A 23227-nucleotide genomic window follows, 5' to 3' on the forward strand; every position below is an offset into this window, starting at 1 on the left:
CCCACTGCACCAATTATCTGCACTGCAAATATTAGATTGTCAGCTGTGCATACAGTATTAGTGTTTCTATTGTTTTCTTAATGTTCAAGGACAATATGGTATTATTAATTATTGTAATGATAATTATTCATTGCACTTCACCGCCTCGTGATTCTACAGTTTAAACGACTATTTTAAATAGTTAAAAACTGGTTAAACAAACTGCTATATTAAGATTGACAGCAAAGTTAGATCAGCTGAGTAATTGCAGCTGCTAGAACAATGACGGGGCAAGAATGCAAACACACCTGTCAATGCAAGGGGCGGACTCAGAGTAGCACTAGGTGTGCTGTCACTTGATTTAACCTGGCATTATGCCTCTCTCTCATACACACACACACACTCTTTTAAGGAGAGGATGGACCTGAGGAGAGTCTCTTCAACTCACAGGAGCTGTACGTATTGAGAGGATGAGAAGGAAAAGTTGTTGAGAAGAGGAAAAGAAGAAGCAGCCATGACGTGGAGGAGCCCTCTGGCCCTGGTGAGGGAGGCTCTGAGAGGTCAGAGGGCGCGGGAGAAAGACCTCCGCAACTTGGCGTCCAATCTGCCTTATGAGGGCTTGGAAAAGGCGAAGCAACCCAATCGCTTCTTCCCTGGCAACGCCATCAAAACCACCAAATACACCCTCCTCCTCTTCATCCCCATGAACCTCTTTGAGCAGTTTCACCGTCTGGCCAACATCTACTTTGTTGGCCTGGCCATCCTGAACTTTGTCCCTGTAGTGAACGCCTTCCAGCCAGAGGTAGCGCTGATCCCCATCTGTGTTATCATTAGTCTGACGGCACTGAAGGACGCCTGGGAGGATTTCAGGAGGTACCAGTCTGACAGGAAGCGCAACAACACGCCGTGCTTCATATACAGCAGGTAACCGACTCACACACAATCATGTCCTAAATATAGACCCAGTGTGCTGTTCATGCATGATGTGGCAAGTGGAAACACTCATGGTGCATTAACAGCACCCCCACATCTGTGTGTGCGATTCTTATCATCCAGCATGTTGCTGTCTGTGTGAGTGTGTAGATACTCACCCCGTGAGAATCTTTGACTTAGAAATAGAAACTGTGTGGGAAATTATTCCTCTTTTGAAGAGCCTCATAACAATTTCTCTCACAATAGCATTGTGCACATTTGATGAAATCCTCATCTGGGTGTTGCGTCAGCAAAGACAGTAGGGTTAGCGGTTATCTATTTTTGAATTACTGGTAATATAAATGAATAATTCACAAAGGTGGATAAACACTGTCATTTTCAACCCTTTTGCTGCTGTGATTAGGGAGTAGAATGGGAGGAGGGATATGGATTCCCCTCATGATATGATGTGAGACTGGAGGCAACTCCAATGATGAATCTTCATACATTCAACCTCTGGAAGGGTTTAGCATTAGGCATTAGGCAGTGGTTGCTTGCTTTCAAATGTCCCAAAAGAGTCAGCAGGGATGTTGGTAAGTGCAGCCTCAGCAGGAGGAAAGCCTGCTTCATGTATGTGGGTTTAGGTTTGTGTGTGTGCTGATAGGGTGCAGGTGGAGACCCCAGATGCAGCATTCCCGTGAACGCACCAGTCCCTCGCGGCCTGTTAGCGGACACTAGTCCTTTCTGCCTCATGCAATCACATAAACAGCAGTTGAGTCGTGGCGAGCGGGCTCTCGTGGGTCCTTTGTTGCTCGCTGGGTGGGGATGCTGGAGCTAATTTTTGGGCTTGTAAAGATTAGAACAGAATCGATTGGCTGGGATTTCTTTGAAGAACACAAATGTTCCTAGAAGAAGCTCAAGAATAAATGTTAGGCTTACACTCACTTTCTCTTTCTCGTTTATCCATCTCATGGCGCAAGGAGCACATCTTGCAGAGCATGTAAAAGTCCAAATGGAAGGCTGTCAGAGACTAAACGTCTTTATCTCACATCACCCATCATGGTGTCTCAAAAGAGGTGTACACTGTTTGTGATAAAACGTGCATTATCTTTACGGTATCTTATCTCAAACTCATGTCAATCAATCCAAGTGAGCTTTTGAGATACAAAAGTTATCATTGACAGAGCATGACTAGATGTCCCACTGTTTTTCTTTTATCTAAGCTAGGCTAACTGGCTTTAGTTTTATATTAACCATAACGTTGCAGACATAAGATGGTTTCACACTTCTTATACCCCCGGGTAAGAAATTAAATAATCCTATTCCAGCAAATGTCAAATTATGGGTAGGCTTATCAACATACATTTAAACAATGTTTAGGTCATGTCTAGGAAATGTCGGCTGCTTTATGCAATGTGATTGACACATTGACTCCTATTACTGGAAACTGCCTGTCACACAGAAGCCGTACATAAAGCCTTTCTGAAAGGAGAACATATTTGCCTAACCTGGTACACATAAACATTGTCATGGTCATCCAAACAGAACATACTAAAAATACTCCCCCCTTCCTCCTGGCTTTGTTTGAGGCGAGGTGTTGTGTTATGTGGCAGCCAACCCATCAGGTCCTACATGCAGGGCAGCATGCCTGCAGCTCTCTGTCACTGGTGGTTAAGATGCTTGACATGCAGGATATAACCATAAAGCATGTGGCTCTCTGGGATGCCTGGGAATGGCCTCAGCTCATAATGTGTGGTGCAGCGTGTCTTCCTCTAAAAGTTTCCCTATTCCAAAGCACACAAATCACATGTGGGCCGCTCTCCAAAAACAACAGCATTGATTTTTCATTTGGTTGTTTTGTTTATTCCCTAATTTAAGCAGCTGCTGTGATTTTTTATCCATAAGGAGTGAGTCAATATTTCATTTGATTGTATAAACATAGACAAAATACACCCACCCACTGCCAATATTGTAAATAAATGTGACACAAAAAAATCAATGTAAAAGCCACCCAGGGGCTTGTGTATCTTGATGACATAATCTGCAATGACTGTTGGTATCTGACATGTCTGATTTCAGGAAAGAGAAACAGTTTTTGGAGAGAAGCTGGAAGGAGGTGCGAGTGGGAGATTTTGTGAAGGTGGTTTCCAATGAGATTGTCCCTGCAGACCTCCTGCTCCTGCACACATCAGACCCCAACGGTGTGTGTCACATAGAGACGTCCAACCTCGATGGAGAGACCAACCTGAAGCCGAGGAGGGCAGTGTCAGGCGTCTGCGTCTCGGTGAAGAACACTTTTAGTTTAATTTCTTTGCTCTCTTCACTGACTTTTACCCTTGTTCACCCTGTGCTGCCTCACATTTCTCTTTTGGGATTGACCTTTAACACACATTCAAAAACAAAAAACATTTCCAGAACATCCAGGTAAAGCCTGTGATGCAAGACATGTGACACATACCTGTTGGATTAGCCTACATATTTTATAGGCATATTTTTGGACTGGTGTCTTTCCTGTAGATACCTTAGAATCATCACGTTCGTCTCAAAGTACAGGTTTAGTTACTTTTAAAAAGTTTCCATTCAAACTGTAATGACTTTCTTCCCTCCTCTCATTTCCAGGATCCAGAATTTGAACCTGAAAGCTTCAACAGCGTTGTGGTGTGTGAAAGGCCCAACAACAATCTGAATCATTTCAAGTGTTATGTGTGAGTATCAAATACACGGATCACAGTTCCTTTGTGCCTTTCAGAGCAGCCGAGCAAAACTAATTCCAGCCCACTCGCTGCACTTTGTGATGCCACCAGAGGCATTATTGGGGCTGTAATAGACTATAATCGATTTCCTCTGGCACTACAGCTCTTACAGCTGGTCTACTCATGCTGTCCGGCTATAGCCATAATGCAGGGGAATTGCTAATAGGAATATATAAGCAGTAATGAATATCTAACAAGATCTGACAGTAAAGGAGGTTTCTCACTTTCTCCTGCTGCAGAGAGAAACCTGATAAGGAGAAGGTGGGCGCAGGAATAGAGAGTCTACTGCTGCGAGGATGCACAGTGAAGAACACGGACCACGCTGTTGGCTTCGTGGTGTATGCAGGTATATTCTCCGCTTTCTCAGCTGCTTCACTGCTTTGACCTTGAGCTTTTAGTGTCTTTGTGCAGGGCCCAGGACTTTAAAAGTGCTGAGGTCATAAGTTCAAATGTCTGTTCTAGCATGAAGCCCCACCCAGCATGTAAATGTTCAGGTACATTTCTGTGCATTATGTTGCCCTACTACATAATAGTGATTTTTGTTGCTGGGCACTACATTTCTCTCATTTTAATGTGACTTTCAAGTTTAGTCAAACAAGGGTAAGTGTAATTCTATGAAAGTGGTACTGTGAAGCTGTAATAAGGCACAGTGGGGCTTTGACATGCTGATGTTTACCACGTAAGTTAAGCATGTTAGCATGCTAACATTTATTTATTAGCACTTAACACAAACAGCTAAGGCTAATTCGTTTTTAAGGTATTTGGTCATTAACCAAAGCATATGCACCAATTATTTTAGTTTTTTTTTTTAACTGCTGGATGTAAAAGTCAGAGGATCATCGACGTCAGTTTAGGATTTATCCTCAAGGAGCAACACATATTTTAGTTTTACTTTCATTGAATCACTTGATTAGATTAGAACAGAGCCATGTTACTGTTAGAAACACCTGTCTTTGTTTTATATATTCAAAATATCAGCTGTGAGAAAAGCATTGTTCAATGCCTAGATGCATACTGATATGAGTACAAATATACACATCTTCAAAACTTCTTTAATGTGTATATTATAATAATCCCCCACTTTTCCTGAGACGGTATGGATTTAGTGTCGGAGTGCCCTGTTTTTGTCTTCTGTTTTCTGTCACATTCCCTTGACCATATATAGTGCCTGATGCTAACTAAATCAACACCTTTTTATCCTGTTGTTAGGTCAGGAAACCAAGTCAATGCTCAACAACAATGGGCCAAGATACAAGCGCAGCAAACTAGAGCGTAAGCTGAACATAGACGTCATCTTCTGCGTCATTCTCCTCCTCTCCATGTGTTTCGTCGGATCAGTAGGTCAGTAATAAATTAAATAACGTAACCATGAAATCCCTAAACAGGTTGGTAAATGATTGGCATTTCTACATATGAGGGGACAATGAATATCAAATAAAAAGAAAAAAAGAAACCTCATCAATTTCAGCCACAGGCCTACCCCACACAAGGGTAACAGGAAGGAGACAGGCCAAAGTGTGCCAAAAATTGTTTTCATTCCTGCACTTGTTGCTGTATTTATTCCCTTGTCCTCACACTCGCAGGTCACTTCTTATGGCTGGAGGAGTTCCCGGATGTGCCCCCTTATCTGGTCCCAGACAGCAATGGTCACCTGGACAGTCCCGGTCTGTCTGGCTTCTACATGTTCTTTACCATGATCATCCTGCTGCAGGTGGAACAATCTGACTATATTTATGAAAGAGAGTTTATTGGGTTTTCCTTCATTTCTTAATGAACTCTCCTCTCCTTTCCTCTCCTCTCTTTCAGATCCTGATCCCTATCTCTCTCTACGTGTCCATAGAGTTGGTGAAGATTGGTCAGATCTACTTCATCACTAATGATGCAGATCTGTACGATGAGGAGACAGACAGCCGAGTACAGTGCAAGGCCCTGAAAATCACGGAGGATCTGGGACAGATTGAATACATCTTCTCAGACAAGACTGGCACCCTCACTGAGAACAAGATGGTGTTTCGTAGATGCTCCATCATGGGCACAGAGTACCCACACAAAGTGAACGGTAAACCTTCACGATCACATTCTTTCGTACCGAAAAACAGCTTTTGCAGCACTGCTTTTCATCATAAGCCCCCTGTGATTTTATAAATACAATCATGAAAAAAAACTGAAACACATTGGCATACTATTACTCAGCATACTAACTGAAAGCACGTCACTTACCGTAATAGGTCATTAATATGTGAATATGCTAATGTTAGACTATTTATACTTGATTTAATCCGGAAGTCACATTAAGATAGCAATCTCATTTGCAAGTAAAACCTGAGTACAGAGATGAAATAAAAAACACATGAACACAGCATGAACAAAATCAATGCATTCTAAGAATAATTTAACCACATAATTTAAAACATTAAGATCTAAATCAATAATACCTCCATCCACATTTTTTATATGCTCCATCGACATTAGTGTGCCAATTCTCAGTCTACTCTGTAAATAATTTCAGACGCGACAAAGTGTTGGCATGCAAAAGTCAGCTTTGATAGTTTGCACTATGTTTTTTTCAATTATTTAAACAACAGATATGTGTCCATGACAGATTTCCCCTGGGACAATAACATATATATTTTCTTTTGTTATCTTATCTTTTTTTAACATATGTCATCTTATATTATCTGATCTAAGAACAAAACCTTTCTCCTGGCTAGACTAGGAGAGTAAAAGTCAAAGAATGAATGTCTCGTCTATCCTGTTTTGTTTTAGTCTCCCATGGCTTCTCACCTGGCTTCAGACTTTAATCTGATTAGTGTGTTTTGATCCATAGTTGTTTAACAGCTGATCACCTGATGTGCACTTCTTGGTTGGCTCTGATGTGAAACTTAATTGTGCTGTGTCATGATTTTATGATGATGATCTGCTCTGTTTCTTTGTCTTGCACATGTGCCAAGATTATTTTTTATATTTACATTGATAAGGGAGAACACATGTTCAAATGTAAAGGAGTTATGTTAAGGCACACATTGGAGACTTTTATCAATATATTGTATCTCTTTTTATACACCTGTATAGTGTGTGGTGTCCTGATCGTAGGCACATACATTTGTAGCTTCCATATTTGTGCGTCCTCGCTTCATTCTGATTTGAGTTTGAATTCATAAGCATTCATGCGCTCAGTTAAGACCTCTATAGAAACAGAATTTACATTTATAATAAACATTATAATGCTAATTTAGGGTAATTGTGTGAGGATTTGATTCGACCTGGATGTGGCTGTATAATCCAGACTACATTACATTACATTGCATGTAGCTGCTCCTTTTAGCCAAAGCTGACAATTAAATGCAATAAACCATACAGATTCAAACTAAGGACAGCAGGAAAAGTGCTGACATATTCATTTCAAACAAGCACGACCATTGGTGCGTAAATGAACTCTTTAAAGATCTTTAAAGACCTTTGACACTGCCGTTAAGGTTCAGGGCTCTGCATTTGATAATGACTTAACCTAACAGTACACATGATATGATTTAAAGTACTTACTGTATCAACATGTTTTTTTTAAATGATTTGCAGCGATCCGCTTAGCTGTCCTTGAAGAGCCGGAGTCAGGGGAGGAGGTCATCTTCAACCAGAGACCTCAACCCTCTCAGACGGGATGGTCTCTGCACGCTGAGGACACCAACCCAGAAGAAATGCAACATCACCATGACAACCGACGCAAGAGCCGGGTCACGGGAAGTGCCCCGAGCGATGTGGCCTTCAGCAGTCCGCTGGTAAGATGATGGCTCAGTCAGGAAGAAAATGCAGATATTTAATTCAGAGTGGGGGAGGGTCAGGGGTCTTGCCTGTCTGATATTATAATGCCGGGTCACAGGAAGTCGCCACGGGGGGAAATGGTCGTCAGCTTTTTGTTTGCTCATGCAGGAGGTGACTGTCTGTTGACTGAAGGCCACCCAGTGGGGAAAATAAATGAGAATCTTTCTTCTTGATTAACAAGTGTCCTCGCAGTTATAATTATGACTGAGTAGCACGAATAAATGTCTGAAAATCAAACATGAAAGTGCATTTATATAGTGTTACCTTGCCCACTGTAATCACACCCAGAGTGAGGAGCTGAGACGGATACTGAGACACCTTTTCACTCTGTACTAATGTCAGGGGAAATTAATTATAATGTCCTGATTGAGGTGATGTCTTATCACGAAAACATTATCAAAATGCATTTGTCAGTATGGAAATGTAACTTTATCTATCCATCCATTTATTAAACTAGTTATGGGACTGGAGCCTCTCCCACCATGCACTGAGAGAGGAGCAGGAAACATCCTGGACAGGTTTACAGTCCATCACAGGGCTGAAAGATTATTACGATAAAAATCGTAGGTATAATTCTAGCTCAGGTCATTACAATTAAGGTAGCTTAATACAGTAACTAAAAGTTTACTCAAGTAATTTAGTTAAATGTTGAGCTACTTGTTCTTTACTTGAGTATTTTTATTTCCTGGTAATTTGATAACCTTATTTACTAATCATACATGTTGCCAAGATCTAAACCTAAGAAAGCATTTCAATAGTTCTGTTTGATGACTATTCTATTTCAAATACTCACTCTTAATACCTGAAAAAGGGTCATTTGTTAAACCAAATCTCCCCCATCCTTGTGTCGACAGCCCTCATGGTCCCAGTCCCGGCTGCAGATGGCCGAGCTGCTTGGTGTCAGTGATAAGCACATCCATTTTGGCCCCAAGTAACCCCTGTGTCTGTGACGGGACATATGGTCATGCTGGGCACCATTTGGCACAGACCACTGATGTCACATAAACTGTAAACGTGCACTATAGATTAGTCACCGCCGTCTTGATATACAGTACAGTAGCTCTGTGTCTATTTTGGTCTACAGGGCAAAGAGCAGAGGCCTGGAGATGCAGGCTGGGAAATAAAAGCGCTTGTGTTTAATCCAGCAAGGCCGCATGGAGACTATGGGTGTTTCTCAATGTCGAGGAAAGCTGCTCCAGAGCCACTATTTCAAGGATACTACGTCATCGAGTCCCGCCGAAGGACTGTTCCAATGTCCAGGATACTTGGAATTCTACCGAGGCCGGCGTACTTCGTGGCGGGAAATTTCGAGGCTGCACATGTGTAGACTCCGCGGTCTTAAAATCCCCACAATGCTTTGCGCACGGGCCAATTTCCAAATCTTCGGCGGAAATCGCGCTCCATTTAAGGCGGGGCCTCACATATGACGCACACCTGCACACCTGTTAGCCTGTTCCACAATTCTTCGTTTTCCGAGGCTAGGAAGGATTCTTGCCTCGCTTCTGAAGCAACTGACTCGGAGGTACATGTGCTACCAAGCAAGCCTCCTCGACATTGAGAAACACCCTATATTTGGTTTTCCTCATGCTGTGCCTCTAACAGAGCAGAATCATGTTTGAATGAATGAATACTTCCTGCCTTCCTTCTGTCTATTTCCTCATGAATAAACAAAACTGGATGAAAACGTTAACAATTCCAATCCTGTCATGTCAAAACGGCGGGGCTGAGCGTAAGCAATAAACCATTTATCAACATTAGTGTTTAATAAAAAATGATTAACACTATACTCCAACAGGAAACTGAGGTGATTCCAGACCGGAAGCTGCTTCAGCACATTAGCAGGGTGGAAAGCAGCGGCAGCCGGAAGACCGATCCTTACCTGGACTTCTTTCTGGGTCTCGCCATTTGCAACACCGTGGTGGTTTCCATGGCAACAGCTGAAAGACAGAGGGTGAGCGCTTGCTACTGTGGATGAGTGGTAGAGATGGAGGCACAGTCAGAGGGAGGAAAGATGGATGCAGGATTTGTTCTCCTTGAACTCCAAACCTACAAAAAATGTGCAATTCGTTCTTCTAGAAAACCTTGTGGGGAATCTAGTAATTATTTTATTCATTAGATCTACAAAACTAATGGAGAGTACTGCAGTGTTATCTCCATAATTTATCCAGTAACACACACAACGATTAAGTTTAAATTCTACCTATTAACCTTAAAGATTTAGTTTAATTTTGAAAGTTCTCTTCCTTTGTTTCGTTTCAAGTTTCTGTTCTTTTATCAGTGGTCTGTACAACATTTCTCTCATCTTTAAAGCCCCAGTAGTAAAGAGTCCTCACTAAATTAGCCACATAGTAAAGGGAGATTTTCAGGGGCATTCAGGGTTGCCCTTATTAATTGTAGTACTCGCTTCCCTTGTCTGTGCTGTTCTCCGGTCTGGCAGATGGGAGAAATATGTGGGTTTTTCCCTTGAGTTTGTAATTAAAGGTAAAAGCACAAGAAAGAAACAGAGTGGAAAGTGATGGGAAGATTTTAAGAGTGTTTCACCATATGTGTGTTTTGGCACATTGGTTTTCTTTGCTTCACTTTTTCAGGCAAGTGGGTTTTCACGATCTGGTCAAACAAACAACCCTCTGGATACTTTGTCCAACGTGGCGAAAAAACCCTTCTCTCTTCGCCATATTTTAACCTCCTGGAAAAACAAGCCCAAGAGAAGCCGCACCATCTCAGAGGACTCGGTTGTAGAAGAAGACCATTTTAACGCCCCTGTAAAATTAGACGGTTTTGGAAATACTGATGGGCTTCAAACGTGTTCTCTCCAAGCTCCATCCCATAGCAATGATCCTGCAACGACCCCAGATAATGTGACTTATGAGGCAGAAAGTCCAGATGAGGCAGCCCTGGTGTACGCAGCCAAGGCATATGGCTTCACCCTGCTGGCCCGCACTCCTCACAGCGTGACGGTGAGGCTCCCGTCTGGCGAGGACCTGGTGTTTGAGGTGCTGGACACCTTGACCTTTGACTTCAACAGGAAGAGAATGTCTGTTTTGGTGCGACACCCAATCACCAAAGAGTGTGTGTTGTACACTAAAGGTGCAGACTACGCTATCATGGAGCTACTCGGTACATCGTACGCAGGTGTGTGCTGGTGAAAGTGCATTTAAACACATTTATGAAATGATTTACCTTTACTAGTCAATAGTGAGATATACCCGGGGTCAATTATAAATTCACGTTAAACTTAATGAATAAATTGTTGTATAATTTTCAGAACATCTCAGAGGGAAGCAGAAGAATATAGCAACAGATACTCAGCATCACCTTGACTTCTATGGTAAAGAGGGGCTACGTACACTTTGCTTCACGAAGAAGGTGCACAATCACATATCAAATTCACAAGCATCATTTACAAATCTAGAGAAGTTTTGTTTCATGTTTTTCTTCTATGTGTGCTGCAGGTTGTGAGTGAAAGGGTTTATGAAAGCTGGTTAGTGTGCAGGAGAAACGCTCTGGCTGCTATAGACAACAGAGAGGAGCTGGTTATGGAAACTGCTGTGCAGCTAGAGACAGAACTCACCCTGCTAGGTAACAGACATCCGCCAATACACATTATACATAATAAACACTTGAGAAACATACCGTGTATCTGTGTGATAAGCCATGTTATACCTGACTGTGGATATATGTCCTCCTGCAGGGGCAACGGGCATCGAGGACCGTCTGCAGGAGAGTGTCCCGGACACCGTGGTGGCGCTGCGGGAGGCGGGGATCCGGGTGTGGGTGCTGACTGGTGACAAGCCGGAGACAGCAGTTAACATCGGACATGCCTGTAGGCTCCTGGAAGAGGAAGACCTGGTGATTAACATGAGCTGCAAAAACAAGGTGAGGAGGTCGGCTGAACTGAAGGCTGTTCAACTCAGAGATGCTTTTGTTTTACTGCTTATGTGAAATGATAAATGATGGTACATCTTTGATTCATTTCTTACACCACAATTAGAATTTGTGTCGGTAGATTTAATATTAAATAAAAATGTTGCTTAAAGTGACATTTTGGAGAATAATCTTAAAAGCCAGATAGTTTAGTTTAGCATTAGGATTGAAAAACAGGGGGGAACAGATTTTGCTCAGGGGTTGTGCTAACCATTAAATCTTCAGGAGATAAACTCTTACTCCACACTTAAAAACATTTTTGTAAAAAAGTTGATATCGATTTTGGTCAGATTTAGTTAATAAAGTAAAATATCATCTTATAAAGAGATATTAAATGAAGTGTGTTAGGTACTGTGATACATTCATGATCCTGTGTTTGCTGAATATGCTGCATGGGGCACAATACATATATGACTTTAGACTGGATGAAGTAACAATGTACAGTGATAAAATAGTACTTTCCCGCTTGATTTACAGGTCCTTGTATTTATTGTTAAATACCAAACGTTGAACACTTAACTGCTGCAAAATACATGCCTGAATATTTGATAGATGCGAATGACGTTTTCAAATGAATGAATCACAAATAAATAAAGTAAAGACCTTGAGCATTAGAAGTTAACAAGCTACTACTATTGAACATTGACATTGTTCATAATTTATATTTCACATTGCACATACAGCTTGTTTCTAAGGACAGTGTTGTGTTTTGTTGATGGTTATTCAGGAATAACGTGTTTTCCAAGCAGTGAGTTCAGGAGGTTTTACCTGTGAGCCTGTCTCCCTCTTATTTAAATGGCCAAACCTTTTTGACAACTTTTACATTTCAGCTAAAGGTCAGATTTTCATATAAGAAAGATAAGATGTCAGGTGTGGGCCCTGCTTCTCTGAGGTCATTAAAGATCTGGTAGCACAGGGATGGTGTCTAATCATCAAGCCTCAAATAGACAGGAATGATGGGTCGGCTCTAACGGATACACTGGGAGCTTTCTGGAACAAAGGGACTGCCACGCTCCTTTTAGATGGGACTACTCATTGATGATGAATGGAGTGAGATACCCCCAGTACAATATCCATTGCTTTCATATCTAATTACCAGTCTAATATCCAACCCTCAGGGGAAATACCCCTTTGCTCGTATTGGTAATGAACTTTTTTTTTTTTACCGCTGTAACTCAATGACCACCTAAGGGATGCAATCCCACACTCATCACCCCACCACACCTAATGAAATGTAACCAGTTTTAGATAAATGATACAAAAACAAGATGTGACCCAATTCTTTTTCATCATGTTGCTTTTCCTTTTGGCTAAGAGGCTGAAGTTATTTACAGACAACAATGATGAGTCTGATGGGACCAGAGCCTCGTAATTGCATATATTCAGAGACCATGAACATGACTCAACAGCACAATCATATTTCTTTTACCAGCACAGACCATAATCTGTGCTCCAAGCAAAGAGAAATATTCTTATCTTTAATATCATACCGTGTAAAGTTATATGCATTTTGCCTTTTGTATTATAAGAGACGTTGCTTCAAAGTTTCAGCCTATATCCTCATTAATTTAGTATTTTCTTTTGGTCACCACAGCTCAGTCAAATAACATTACATTTCGTAATAGGTCCGCATTAAACTATTCAAAAAAACAATAAATCTTCTTATTAAAATGCTGTACCAAGCATGATGAATGGCTTAGGTGACTAAATGTTGTTGTTTAAAAAGCTTCCTAAAACTAAATAAGATCATCAAAATAAGGAGATGTTGTTTTCCAGCTGGAGTGCACATCTATCTTGGACTGCACCCTGGAGGAGGTGAAAAGGTACAGTGAAGACCCTCGTAATGTGGACACCAGCCAGAATGTCGCCCTGGTGATCGACGGACGCACCCTGACCATGGCTCTGTCCTCGGACCTGCAGGATCGCTTTGTGGACCTGGCCAAACACTGCCGCACCGTGCTCTGCTGCAGGGTCACGCCCTTACAGAAGAGCAGGGTCGTGAAGGTGGTCAGGGAGAAACTCAAGGTCATGACCCTTGCTGTTGGTAAGACATTTTTGTTGAGCGATTCATCAAAACAAAAATACATGTATATCTGGGAGTTTCAACCTGACTTCAAGGAAAAACAGAAGACAGCATGTGTAAATTACAGTAAACTATCAAAACAGTTTTAAACTTAATTGACAATTAAATCCAGTTTTTTTTGTTGCTATTCTTAGTTTAAGTTTACCATCCAAATGTTACTTTGTTTTTATTAGTACAACAAATGCACTCTTCCTGCTATGACAAGCCAAAATGTCTACGCACATGAAAAAGGCCTTTGAGAAGGAAAGAAAAACATTGTATGTGAAAGAAATGGTCTTGCAGGGAGGAAATAACAAGTAATTATTTCAGCTTTTATAAGGCTCTTGTTCTTATCTGGTTGTGAGTCATTGAACCTCCTGAGAAATGTATTGTTGAATATTAGACGAGAGAGTGCAGAGATTGTCATCTATAAATACAACGTCATACTGTAGTCCAAATAAACTGTATATAAAGTTGTTGTTTTCTTTGTGGCAGACTTTACATTTGAATGTGCGTCCTGATTAAATACTTAGTCCCTTTATAAGGTCTAATTGAGGTCTACACTGGCATCCTCTTTGTGTTTTAAGGTGATGGTGCAAATGATGTAAACATGATCCAAGCAGCTGATATTGGCGTTGGGATATCCGGCCAGGAGGGCATGCAGGTCTGTAGGTCGGTCTGAGGTATAGCTTTGAAAATGCTGTTTGTTTTCTCAACTACTCTCACTGTCCGAACTGTCTGTCCTCTGCAGGCGGTCATGGCGAGTGATTTTGCTATATCTCGCTTTAAACACCTGAAAAAACTTCTCCTGGTCCACGGACACTGGTGCTACACTCGACTTGCAAACATGATCATTTATTTCTTCTATAAGAATGTGGTGAGTCTCGTCTCCGCTACATCTCTCTGATGACTGAAGCTAAATGGTGTCTGGATTTCTCCTCTAATCACCCACACTGTAATGTGTTCCCCAGGCCTATGTGAACCTACTCTTCTGGTATCAGTTCTTCTGCGGCTTCTCCGCAGCTACCATGATCGACTACTGGCTGATGATTTTCTTCAACCTCTTCTTCACCTCGGTGCCGCCCATCATGTTTGGGATAATGGACCAAGACATTTCTGCAGAGATGCTGCTTGGTGTTCCTGAGCTGTACAGGACTGGGCAGGGTGCAGGGGTCAGTGACACTCCACAACAAGATACCGCTACTTCAATTAATGAATGTAGTTCTCTTCATTCAAACATGCTTGTGTGTGCTTGTTTAGGAATACACGTTTACTACTTTCTGGGTGTCCATCCTTGATGCCTTCTACCAGAGTCTGGTGGGCTTCTTTATTCCATACTTGGTAAGAGAAACGTTTGAAATCTCCGTCTTTGATTAAGCCTTTTGCAAAGTTGCATCTGTCATGGTGTGGCCTCTTTTATTTCTCTTTTTGCCTTCAATTTGACTAAATGTGTTTTTTCCCCTCCAGGCTTACCAGGATTCCGACATAGATCTTTTTACCTTTGGAACTCCTATAAACACCATTTCTTTATTTACCATCCTGCTGCATCTGTCAATAGAGATCAAAGCCTGGGTGAGTGCCGAAATGATGGATATCTATTATTAGAAATGATTACGTTATGTACTCCCAGTGGTCCAAAACAGCCAGGTCTGCATTTGAAACCAGTATGATAATAATAATAATACTAATAATAATATGGTCAAATAATATTACAGTAATCCATTAATCTATTTTTGAATTAATAAAATAAAATAATAAAACAGACTTCTTTTGACACATTTGGTAGTTATCAATGTATCTAAATGCTGTTTATGCGCCTGTCTTGCAGACGGTGGTTCACTGGGTAACCATGCTAGGCAGTGTGGCGTTGTACTTCATTGTGACGCTCGCCTACAGCGCCATGTGCGTCACCTGTAACCCTCCGTCCAACCCGTACTGGATCCTCCATAGCCAGATGGCCGACCCCATGTTCTACCTTCTCTGCATCATCACTACGGTGGTGGCTCTGCTGCCCAGGTACCTTCACTGCTATCCTCCCTGTGGATAATCATTTAATGAAGCCTTGCCATTGTTACAGAGGGGCTTTTTATGTATTGTAAAAAGAACATATGACGAGCGTGTTGTGTCTGTCCCTACTGTTTTGTCTCGTGTTTTGTTTACAATTTACATATTTATTCTCGGGAAAAAAGGTGAAATGTTTTAAAGTTTCACCTTTACATCTACAGGCACAAATATCCACTTGAGGAACTTTCTAATCAAGTATTGTACTATTTTACAAGAATTAAAAAGCAGCTACTAATCCAGTGTTTCTTTTGGGGGATCTCGAAATGAATCTGAGGAGAACCAATATAAAAAAATAAGAACAATAAATTATATTTATTAAATATGTTTTACTTTAAATGTAATTATCAAATGTTCCAGCATATTTATAATCCCCTAACAGCCTACATTCATTTACAGAGTTGAATTAATTATACAATATATAATAAAGCTATAAGTTATGATTTATTTGTATAGGTTAAGATATGATAAGCCCTGATCATTCACAAGCTTTCACTTAAGTAAAAGATCTAAAATACTGTGTCCCCACACAAAGATATATGTGAAGGACAACATTGCTCTTTCTAACCATGTTAAATCCAGTCAACATCATAATTATATTATATATTATTCCGGAGTATGTATATTTGACATGTGCAGATCATCAACTGCTATATAATTGTGAGGTTGTTATGGACAGTTTAGGCTGATTTGTAATTAAATCATGACGATTGTGACATCCAGGAATGATCTGCACCGCGGCTCGGTCTTCCTCCTGGTTGCTGATGCGTCTGAAAGTGCTGCTATTTAGAGGGAATGCTCTGATTTACATCAAAGGGCCGCATATTTTTCACTGGCCTACTTTCTCACCACCACACTCTCTCCCCCAGGTACATGTTTCACGTGCTGAGGAACTCTATCGCCCCCTCCCCTCTCATGCAAGCCAGGCGACTAGACCGGCTGGACGCCTCCACCAGGGACGAGTGGATGAAGGAGTGGAGGAGCTTCAGGGGCCTCGGACAGGTCAGACGCTCCAGGCTGTCCCCCCCACCTTCTCCCACCCTTGATACCCCTGCGGACATTTTTCCACAATCCCCCACCGCCTCTGATATAATGGCTGATGATTTGACACTGAATGTCATTACTGAAAACTATCAGAGGCCTGTACACATGTGAAAATCAGAGACTCGTTGGCAGATTGAAGGAATAAGATCATTATTTATTTAGAAGAGTGAACATTTTCTGAACTGGCTCATGCAGATATATAGCTGTTTAATTTAACCCTCCTATTGTCTTCGGGTCAAATCTGACTGATTTACTACTTTCATCAATCATAACTTTTTTGTTTTAGATTAGATTGCATTAAGGCTTTATGATATCCTTCACAGTAGACATTTGAACATATAACATTGCTGACCACCACTTTCATTGAATTTTGGATGATTTAGTCAACTTTGTAACACCCATGGTGTTCCCGGTCCATAAAGAAAAGGAATTAGTAACCATCCGGATCACACACACACACACACACACACACACACACACACACACACACACACACACACACACACACACACACACACACACACACACACACACACACACACACACACACACACACACACACACACATACTCTAGATCAGTGGTTCTCAACTGGTCAGGCCTCGGGACCCACTTTTTCCTTTGTCAATAAATCGCGACCCAATAATTATATTTGTTTGTTTTTCACTTTGTTCTGGCAGCTGACCTTGTCTGTGTGAATTGTGGGTAGGGTAGATAGCCCCCATTGTTCTGTGACCTGTCAATCATCAAACCGGGGGTCATATTTCATTATGTGTTCATTTTTATCTGAAGTTGTACCCATGGACAAGGGCGGACTGGGACTACAAATCAGCCCGGGACTCTCGACCGGCCCACTTCGGTACCGCCGGCCCACCTCGGTAAAATACTAACGGGGGGGGTGCTAGTGACTTATCCGAGCGGCCCACCTCGGTGCCGCAAGTATATACCGCGAGGAAACTGTCTAGGGGGGGGGGGGGGGTGCTAGTGACTTATCCGAGCGGCCCACCTCGGTGCCGCAAGTATATACCGCGAGGAAATTGGCTACGGGGGGTGGTGCTAGTGACTTATCCGAGCGGCCCACATCGTCCGACCGGCCCACTTCAGTACCGGCCCATCGGGATTCGTCCCGAACGTCCCGATGGCCAGTCCGCCCCTGCCCATGGATGTATAAAGAGTAGTTCTACCGCAAAGTTATTCTCCGTGGGGACTTCCGGCAACAATCTTGATTCTGATTGGCCAGAAGACTCAAAATAAAATCAGCAAAGATTGAGAAGATGATCACTACATGACAGAAGTTTTCAAAACCGTTTATGGTCTCAGGTACTTCCAGTCCAACGCCGACTGCATGCACAACGTTCGAAAATCGGGCCTTCAAAATAAAAGTTTGACTTTTTTCCAAAAAAAAAAAAAAAGAATCTTCACTCACACATCTGCGACCCACTCGAAACGGGTGCGCGACCCAAAAGTGGGTCGCGACCCACCAGTTGAGAACCACTGCTCTAGATGTGTCCCCCCCCCTTATGTGCCCAATCCCCCCATGTGAATCACACCTGGCACTCACAAACACACACAAACACACAGAACAATTTGACACATTTCCCGCTCTTATGTGCCCATCCCCCCACATGGATCACACCTGGCACACACAATACATGTTCAGTGTCTATTGTATATTTACTGCAGTTTTTCATGTATACCAGTAGTCTGATACAATATGTACAGTTTGAAAGGGTGTTAAATGAAATTTGGTGATGATTAATGGTTTTTGTGTTAATGTAATAGCAGTTAAAACAGGACCGGTCAAATTTGACCGCGAACACCAAAGTAAGGGGGGGCAAACGAAGACAATAGGAGGGTTAAGGGTGGTCTTACATAAATGCAATCAGGACAGAACACTCTTTCTCTGTGACTTCTGACAAATCATTGATCAGCGCGATGATTGACAAAAAGTATTTGGCCCTCTCCTTCTTACTCTTCTCATAACAAGCTGCCATAGTGAACACATAAGCCTGTTACTTTCCTGATGGGTTTTCAGAGCACAGTGGTAACCCAATTAGTCATGCCACCCACCCCTCAAAAACATGGCACTTTTCCAGAACAAAATGCATAGCTGGTTTAATATATTCCTCTCACCTAGATACCCTAAACAGTCACAATGCATACTGTCAGTGAGGCAAACGCACAGATGTGGTTTACAGATGTTTTATTAACTTGCCTCTATAGAAAAATGTATGTCCTAACACCGTAGGCTGGGCCTGTGGCTGGTTGTGTTTTTTGTTTATCTGTATAATCTGCTGTGAAATACAAATAAGAACAATCAAATTGTTCAATTTGTATGTGTGTCATCTTATTTCACATTCAGCCAAAAGGTACATTCAGAAGAATCAGAGGAAAAGACTTCTAAGCTACAAAGCTTTTTTTATGGAAATGGAGTGTGCACAAGCCGAATCCACTTGTAAAAAGGGCTGAGTTATCATTGGCATACTTCATTATACAGTAGCAGCTCTGCTTATATAAGGTCCCACTGCATCCACTTAGATCATTGCTGCTCTCTAGTGTTGAAAATAAAAAGCTGCACAAAGGTCAAATGGGACAAAGTCAGAAAAACAGACATTTAAACATCCAATTAGAGGCTTGATATTTTAGATTAAACATATTTTTTACTGAGAATTCATTGTGAAATAGCTGTTACAAAAAGCAGACTTCTTTAAGACCTGACCAACCCTATCCCTGCTGCCTATTATGCATAATAGCCATGAACACATATGTGACATGCGTTAAATGATCAAAAATAAGGCAATTATTTACAGCCTTTTTTTAGGCAGGTGTCAGGTACGGCGATGTCGCCTATTTTGTTTAATGCACCGGAACTATTTTGCACAGAAATACATTTGCATCATTCAGTGAATAACATGCAACTAGTTAACAAGTTGTATTTTCTCAGGTCAACATTTTAGCTAGTGCGCAACATGCATGTGAAGCAAGGAGGTTAATGAAAAAATCCTATTTGGTTAGTATTTTTATTTTAAACTAGAGAGCCAATAAGAACCCTCAATGCACTCACATTGTGAAACTAGTTTGACTAGTTGGCGTTTTGTCTTTCACTGCTTCAACTAGTGGAGGTTACTGTCGTCTGATATCAAAGAGATAGTGCCCACTAAAAGCAACGTTCGACATCACAATATCTAAACATGTAAAGAAAGCTGAATGCTCGCGAAATAATGTCAGAAATGCGATGTGTTGTTTTTAAGTGAGAAGATATTTTTCAAATTTACTACAGGTAAACAAAAGTGACAGCCTTAGAAATGAATCGCCTGCCAGTAAGCCAGCCAAGATCAGTGACAACAGATGCATGCTGTCCTCTCAGAGCCCATCACACTGACGCCCTGCACTCTGGCTCCATACCAGGTGGGCATCATATCAGGGAACCACATGCGGCCCAGGTGCTTGGGCACCTCACTGTGGATCTGCTCCATGTTGTAGCTGCTGTCTGGGATCAACACCTCCTCCATGATGGACAGCTGAGTCAGCCGGCCCCCGCACATCTTTACAAACTCCACAAAGCTGCTGCATGTGACTTCACACTCTCCTTGCCCAATGGCAGTCAAGCATTTGCAGCGTTCTGCGATACGGATCAGCTCCTCATCCAGGGGTTCAGGACCGTTGGCACACACCACCAGCTCCACCAGCCGAGGGCAGTTCAGTCCAACGCGGCCCAGCATCTCTTTACTGACTGCCCGGCCAAAGTACAACTGGGTGACGGGGGTCTCGTCCCGGAAGAAGGCATCAAACTCCTCCTCAATGCGGTAGAAGTACATGACGATGTTGACCTTAGGTGAGTGTCCAAAGCCTCCCAGCTGCTTCTTTGGAGGGTGTGAAATTGTGTCTGTCCAGGGTTTTTGCTCACCAAGTCGATGCGCAGGTGCTCCAGGTGGACGTGTTTTTCAGAAGAGAGGGCCAGCAGGAGCTCGTCACTCAGGAGATGGTAGTTTAACGCCAGCTCTCTGAGTCCATGACACTGATCCGCAACACACAGGATACCTGAGGACAGAGGGAGAAGTCTGAGCGTCTGAATGGGAACTGATGAGGACAGCTGTTCATCTTCAGCAACTTCAGGGTGTCACTGTTGTTGGCAACCAGCACCTTCAGGGACGGGTCGTCAACCAGCGTGTCATCAATCTTTATGGAAGATAGGGACTTGGAGTTGACAAACACTACTGTCAGTGCAGACGCAAAGTGGGCCTGAGGAAGGACAAACAATGTTGATAAAGGACAGGATTTTTGAAAAAAGGGAAACATGTTTTTATATTTCTACCATATAATCCAGATCTTGTGTGTCAAACAAACAGGGCAGCAGTGAAAGGGTGGAAATGTGCGTATGAGATGCAGTGTCTTACCTGAGACACATCCATGAAGGTCTTGCTGTGGAAATCAACCCCAGGGTCTTAATGGTGCAGTTCCCCAGCTGAGAGAGGATGTCACAGGCCGCCTCGGCAGATTCTGTGCAGCTATCCATCTGATTCACAAGCAGTGATTCACCTTTTAGGTAAAAATAAAGAAAAACCCCAATGTTAGATATGGAAAGAAGAAGGTGTACTGTGAGAATAATCCCAGCCTAGATGTGTTAACCACACCTATGCCAAGGCAGCGTCATGATCAATACTGCAGCGGATTTTAATTAAGCAGGCCACATATTGTTATAAAGACAGCTGTGGTGTGAAAGGGGAGGAGGTGAAAGGAGAAAGGGTTGACGGCAGGAAAGACTCTCACTTTGAAGCTGACGTAATGCAAGTGCTTGGCGTGCTTCCTGATGATCTGCTGGATGAGGTCGGGGTGAGTGGAGCGCAGGTAAGATGTAGCCGGCTGACTAAGCTCCAACTCAAACCCCCTCCACAGATCAGGGGTGTGAAAGATGTCATTCCAGCAGCGGCACACTGAGGAGGCCCTGGCCCGGTCTACGAGGGACAGATGCTGGAAGATCTGCAGGACGACGTGTGGCGGCAGGCGACCCCAGTCCTCTACTGCAGGAAGAGCAAAGCAGGGCGTCCTCAACTTCTGTCTCTTAGCTCTCTTCTCAAGGGATGGGAAGTGCTGGCACTTTGGTTTGAGATCTGTCCTTCCTCGTTTCATTCAGAAACAAATCACATTTTGTATAAATGCCAAAAGTAAGGTGATCTATGCAGAGTGTGTACCAAAGATATCTGAGCTTTTATTAGATTTTTGATAGTGGTTTACAGTCTCATACCCGTCAAAATATAATTATGTCAATTTATCATAAAATAAGGTATTATTGTCCCTTCCTATAGACAGTTGTTTAATAACTAGACCCCAGGAAGTAATTTACAGTTTTTAAATGCTATTAATTGTAATTTGTTCAACAGTAGTAAGGATATAGATACAAGACATTACACAACAAATACAATAGTCATTTCTTGACACCTTTTTGTAAAAGTATTTTAAAAAGAGTTTACTACTTTATAAAAACCATCAACCCATACTTTGAACTGAGCTGAAGTGAATGGATAATCACTAGCTGTAGCGCCAGAGACACATTAACAGAAACCTTGCTGACTATGAGCATACAAAAAACACCCATATAAAACCAAACAAAGTAAAAACTCCAACTAACGGGTGATACTTATCAAGGGTTGACAAACAACATTTTCCTCTCTGTTGTGTGCTCTGCCGGTGGAGGAGACATCGTTCATTGGAGCCATGGATGGAGATGACTTGATCAATGCTGGCTGTGGCTGAGATAGGACAGCAGGAGCAGGTCTCTTCACAAGCGACTCTCACGGCGTTGTGTGTGTTGTGTGTGTGTGTGTGTGTGTGTGTGTGTGTGTGTGTGTGTGTGTGTGTGTGTGTGTGTGTGTGTGTGTGTGTGTGTGTGTGTGTGTGTGTGTGTGTGTGTGTGTGTGTGTGTGTGTGTGTGTGTGTGTGTGTGTGTGTGTGTGTTTTATACGTGTGTGTGTGTGTGTTTTATACAGTAAGCTTAATTAAAAAAGAAAAACACTCAGCAATTAATCAAATCATATTTCACATTTCAAGTTACAGTCATTCCCCCAAAAATTAAACAGGATATCTCTGACCACCTAACAAGACACTTCATTCCTCTGGTTTCCTTCCTGATTGTGTTGCATTGTTGGAGAAGCCTGTGACCTAAGATTTTCAACGACATAATTACTCTGTAGCTATGTTAGTTTGACAATAAAAAACCTTGAACCTTGAACCTTGATTGGGAAAGCAGCCACCCCTAGAAAGAAAGATTACCAGGGTAATGTCATGTAGAGGTCAGTCAAACTGGACGGTTATGTAGAGGTCAGTCAAAACTGGACGGTGGAAGGACACAAGTTTGCCCTGTGTTTTGAGTGCCCCCAAAGTGTAAGGTCCCTGGAGTTATTTCAAACCAGTGTGTCAAAACCAGGTCAAAACAGACTATGGACCAAAGATGTATCATATTTCACTGAGCATAGAGGGCTTATGAATGAGGACAGCTACTGGTCGGACAAAACAACGGAGCTATAGTGAACTGAATTGAAGTTATTTTTAGTTGATTAACATGGAGGAAAATGTATATAAATTGAATTAAAAGTAATGTAAAGTACTCAGATTGTGTTCTTAAGTAAAGAACCAGAGTGTAGGAATGCTCTGTTACAAGTAAAAGTCCTTTATTT

The 23227-nt window shown here is 42.1% G+C and overlaps 2 protein-coding genes across 2 annotated transcripts; one reads left to right on the forward strand and one right to left on the reverse strand.

The window, feature by feature from the left end:
* Positions 1–369: 369 nt before the first annotated feature.
* On the forward strand, positions 370–16850 carry atp10b (ATPase phospholipid transporting 10B). Its single transcript, XM_034121455.1, has 21 exons — positions 370–903; positions 2971–3175; positions 3511–3596; positions 3884–3990; positions 4854–4985; positions 5228–5355; positions 5451–5703; positions 7221–7420; positions 9259–9414; positions 10052–10595; positions 10729–10829; positions 10916–11042; positions 11155–11339; positions 13164–13431; positions 14037–14113; positions 14201–14326; positions 14421–14621; positions 14710–14790; positions 14917–15021; positions 15278–15465; positions 16380–16850. The coding sequence occupies exons 1-21, from the start codon at positions 494–496 to the stop codon at positions 16663–16665; spliced, it is 3966 nt and encodes a 1321-aa protein (XP_033977346.1). The 5' UTR covers positions 370–493; the 3' UTR covers positions 16666–16850.
* A 3023-nt stretch (positions 16851–19873) lies between these two features.
* On the reverse strand, positions 19874–21683 carry fbxl3l (F-box and leucine-rich repeat protein 3, like). Its single transcript, XM_034121435.1, is given in 5 exon segments — positions 19874–20397; positions 20400–20598; positions 20601–20799; positions 20951–21069; positions 21324–21683. Coding segments are annotated over 5 exon segments (1386 nt in total). The 3' UTR covers positions 19874–19888.
* Between the last annotated feature and the right edge of the window lie 1544 nt (positions 21684–23227).

The sequence above is a fragment of the Trematomus bernacchii genome, unplaced genomic scaffold (genome assembly GCF_902827165.1).
Source record: "Trematomus bernacchii unplaced genomic scaffold, fTreBer1.1, whole genome shotgun sequence".
Lineage (NCBI taxonomy): Eukaryota > Metazoa > Chordata > Actinopteri > Perciformes > Nototheniidae > Trematomus > Trematomus bernacchii.

Bases quoted from the DNA above. Each gene is read 5' to 3' on its own strand.
- atp10b (XM_034121455.1), top strand. From the start codon at position 494: ATGACGTGGAGGAGCCCTCTGGCCCTGGTGAGGGAGGCTCTGAGAGGT. The intron at 3,597-3,883 runs GTGAGTATCAAA...CTCCTGCTGCAG, and splicing joins AATCATTTCAAGTGTTATGT to AGAGAAACCTGATAAGGAGA. The intron at 10,596-10,728 runs GTGTGTGCTGGT...TATAATTTTCAG, and splicing joins ACTCGGTACATCGTACGCAG to AACATCTCAGAGGGAAGCAG.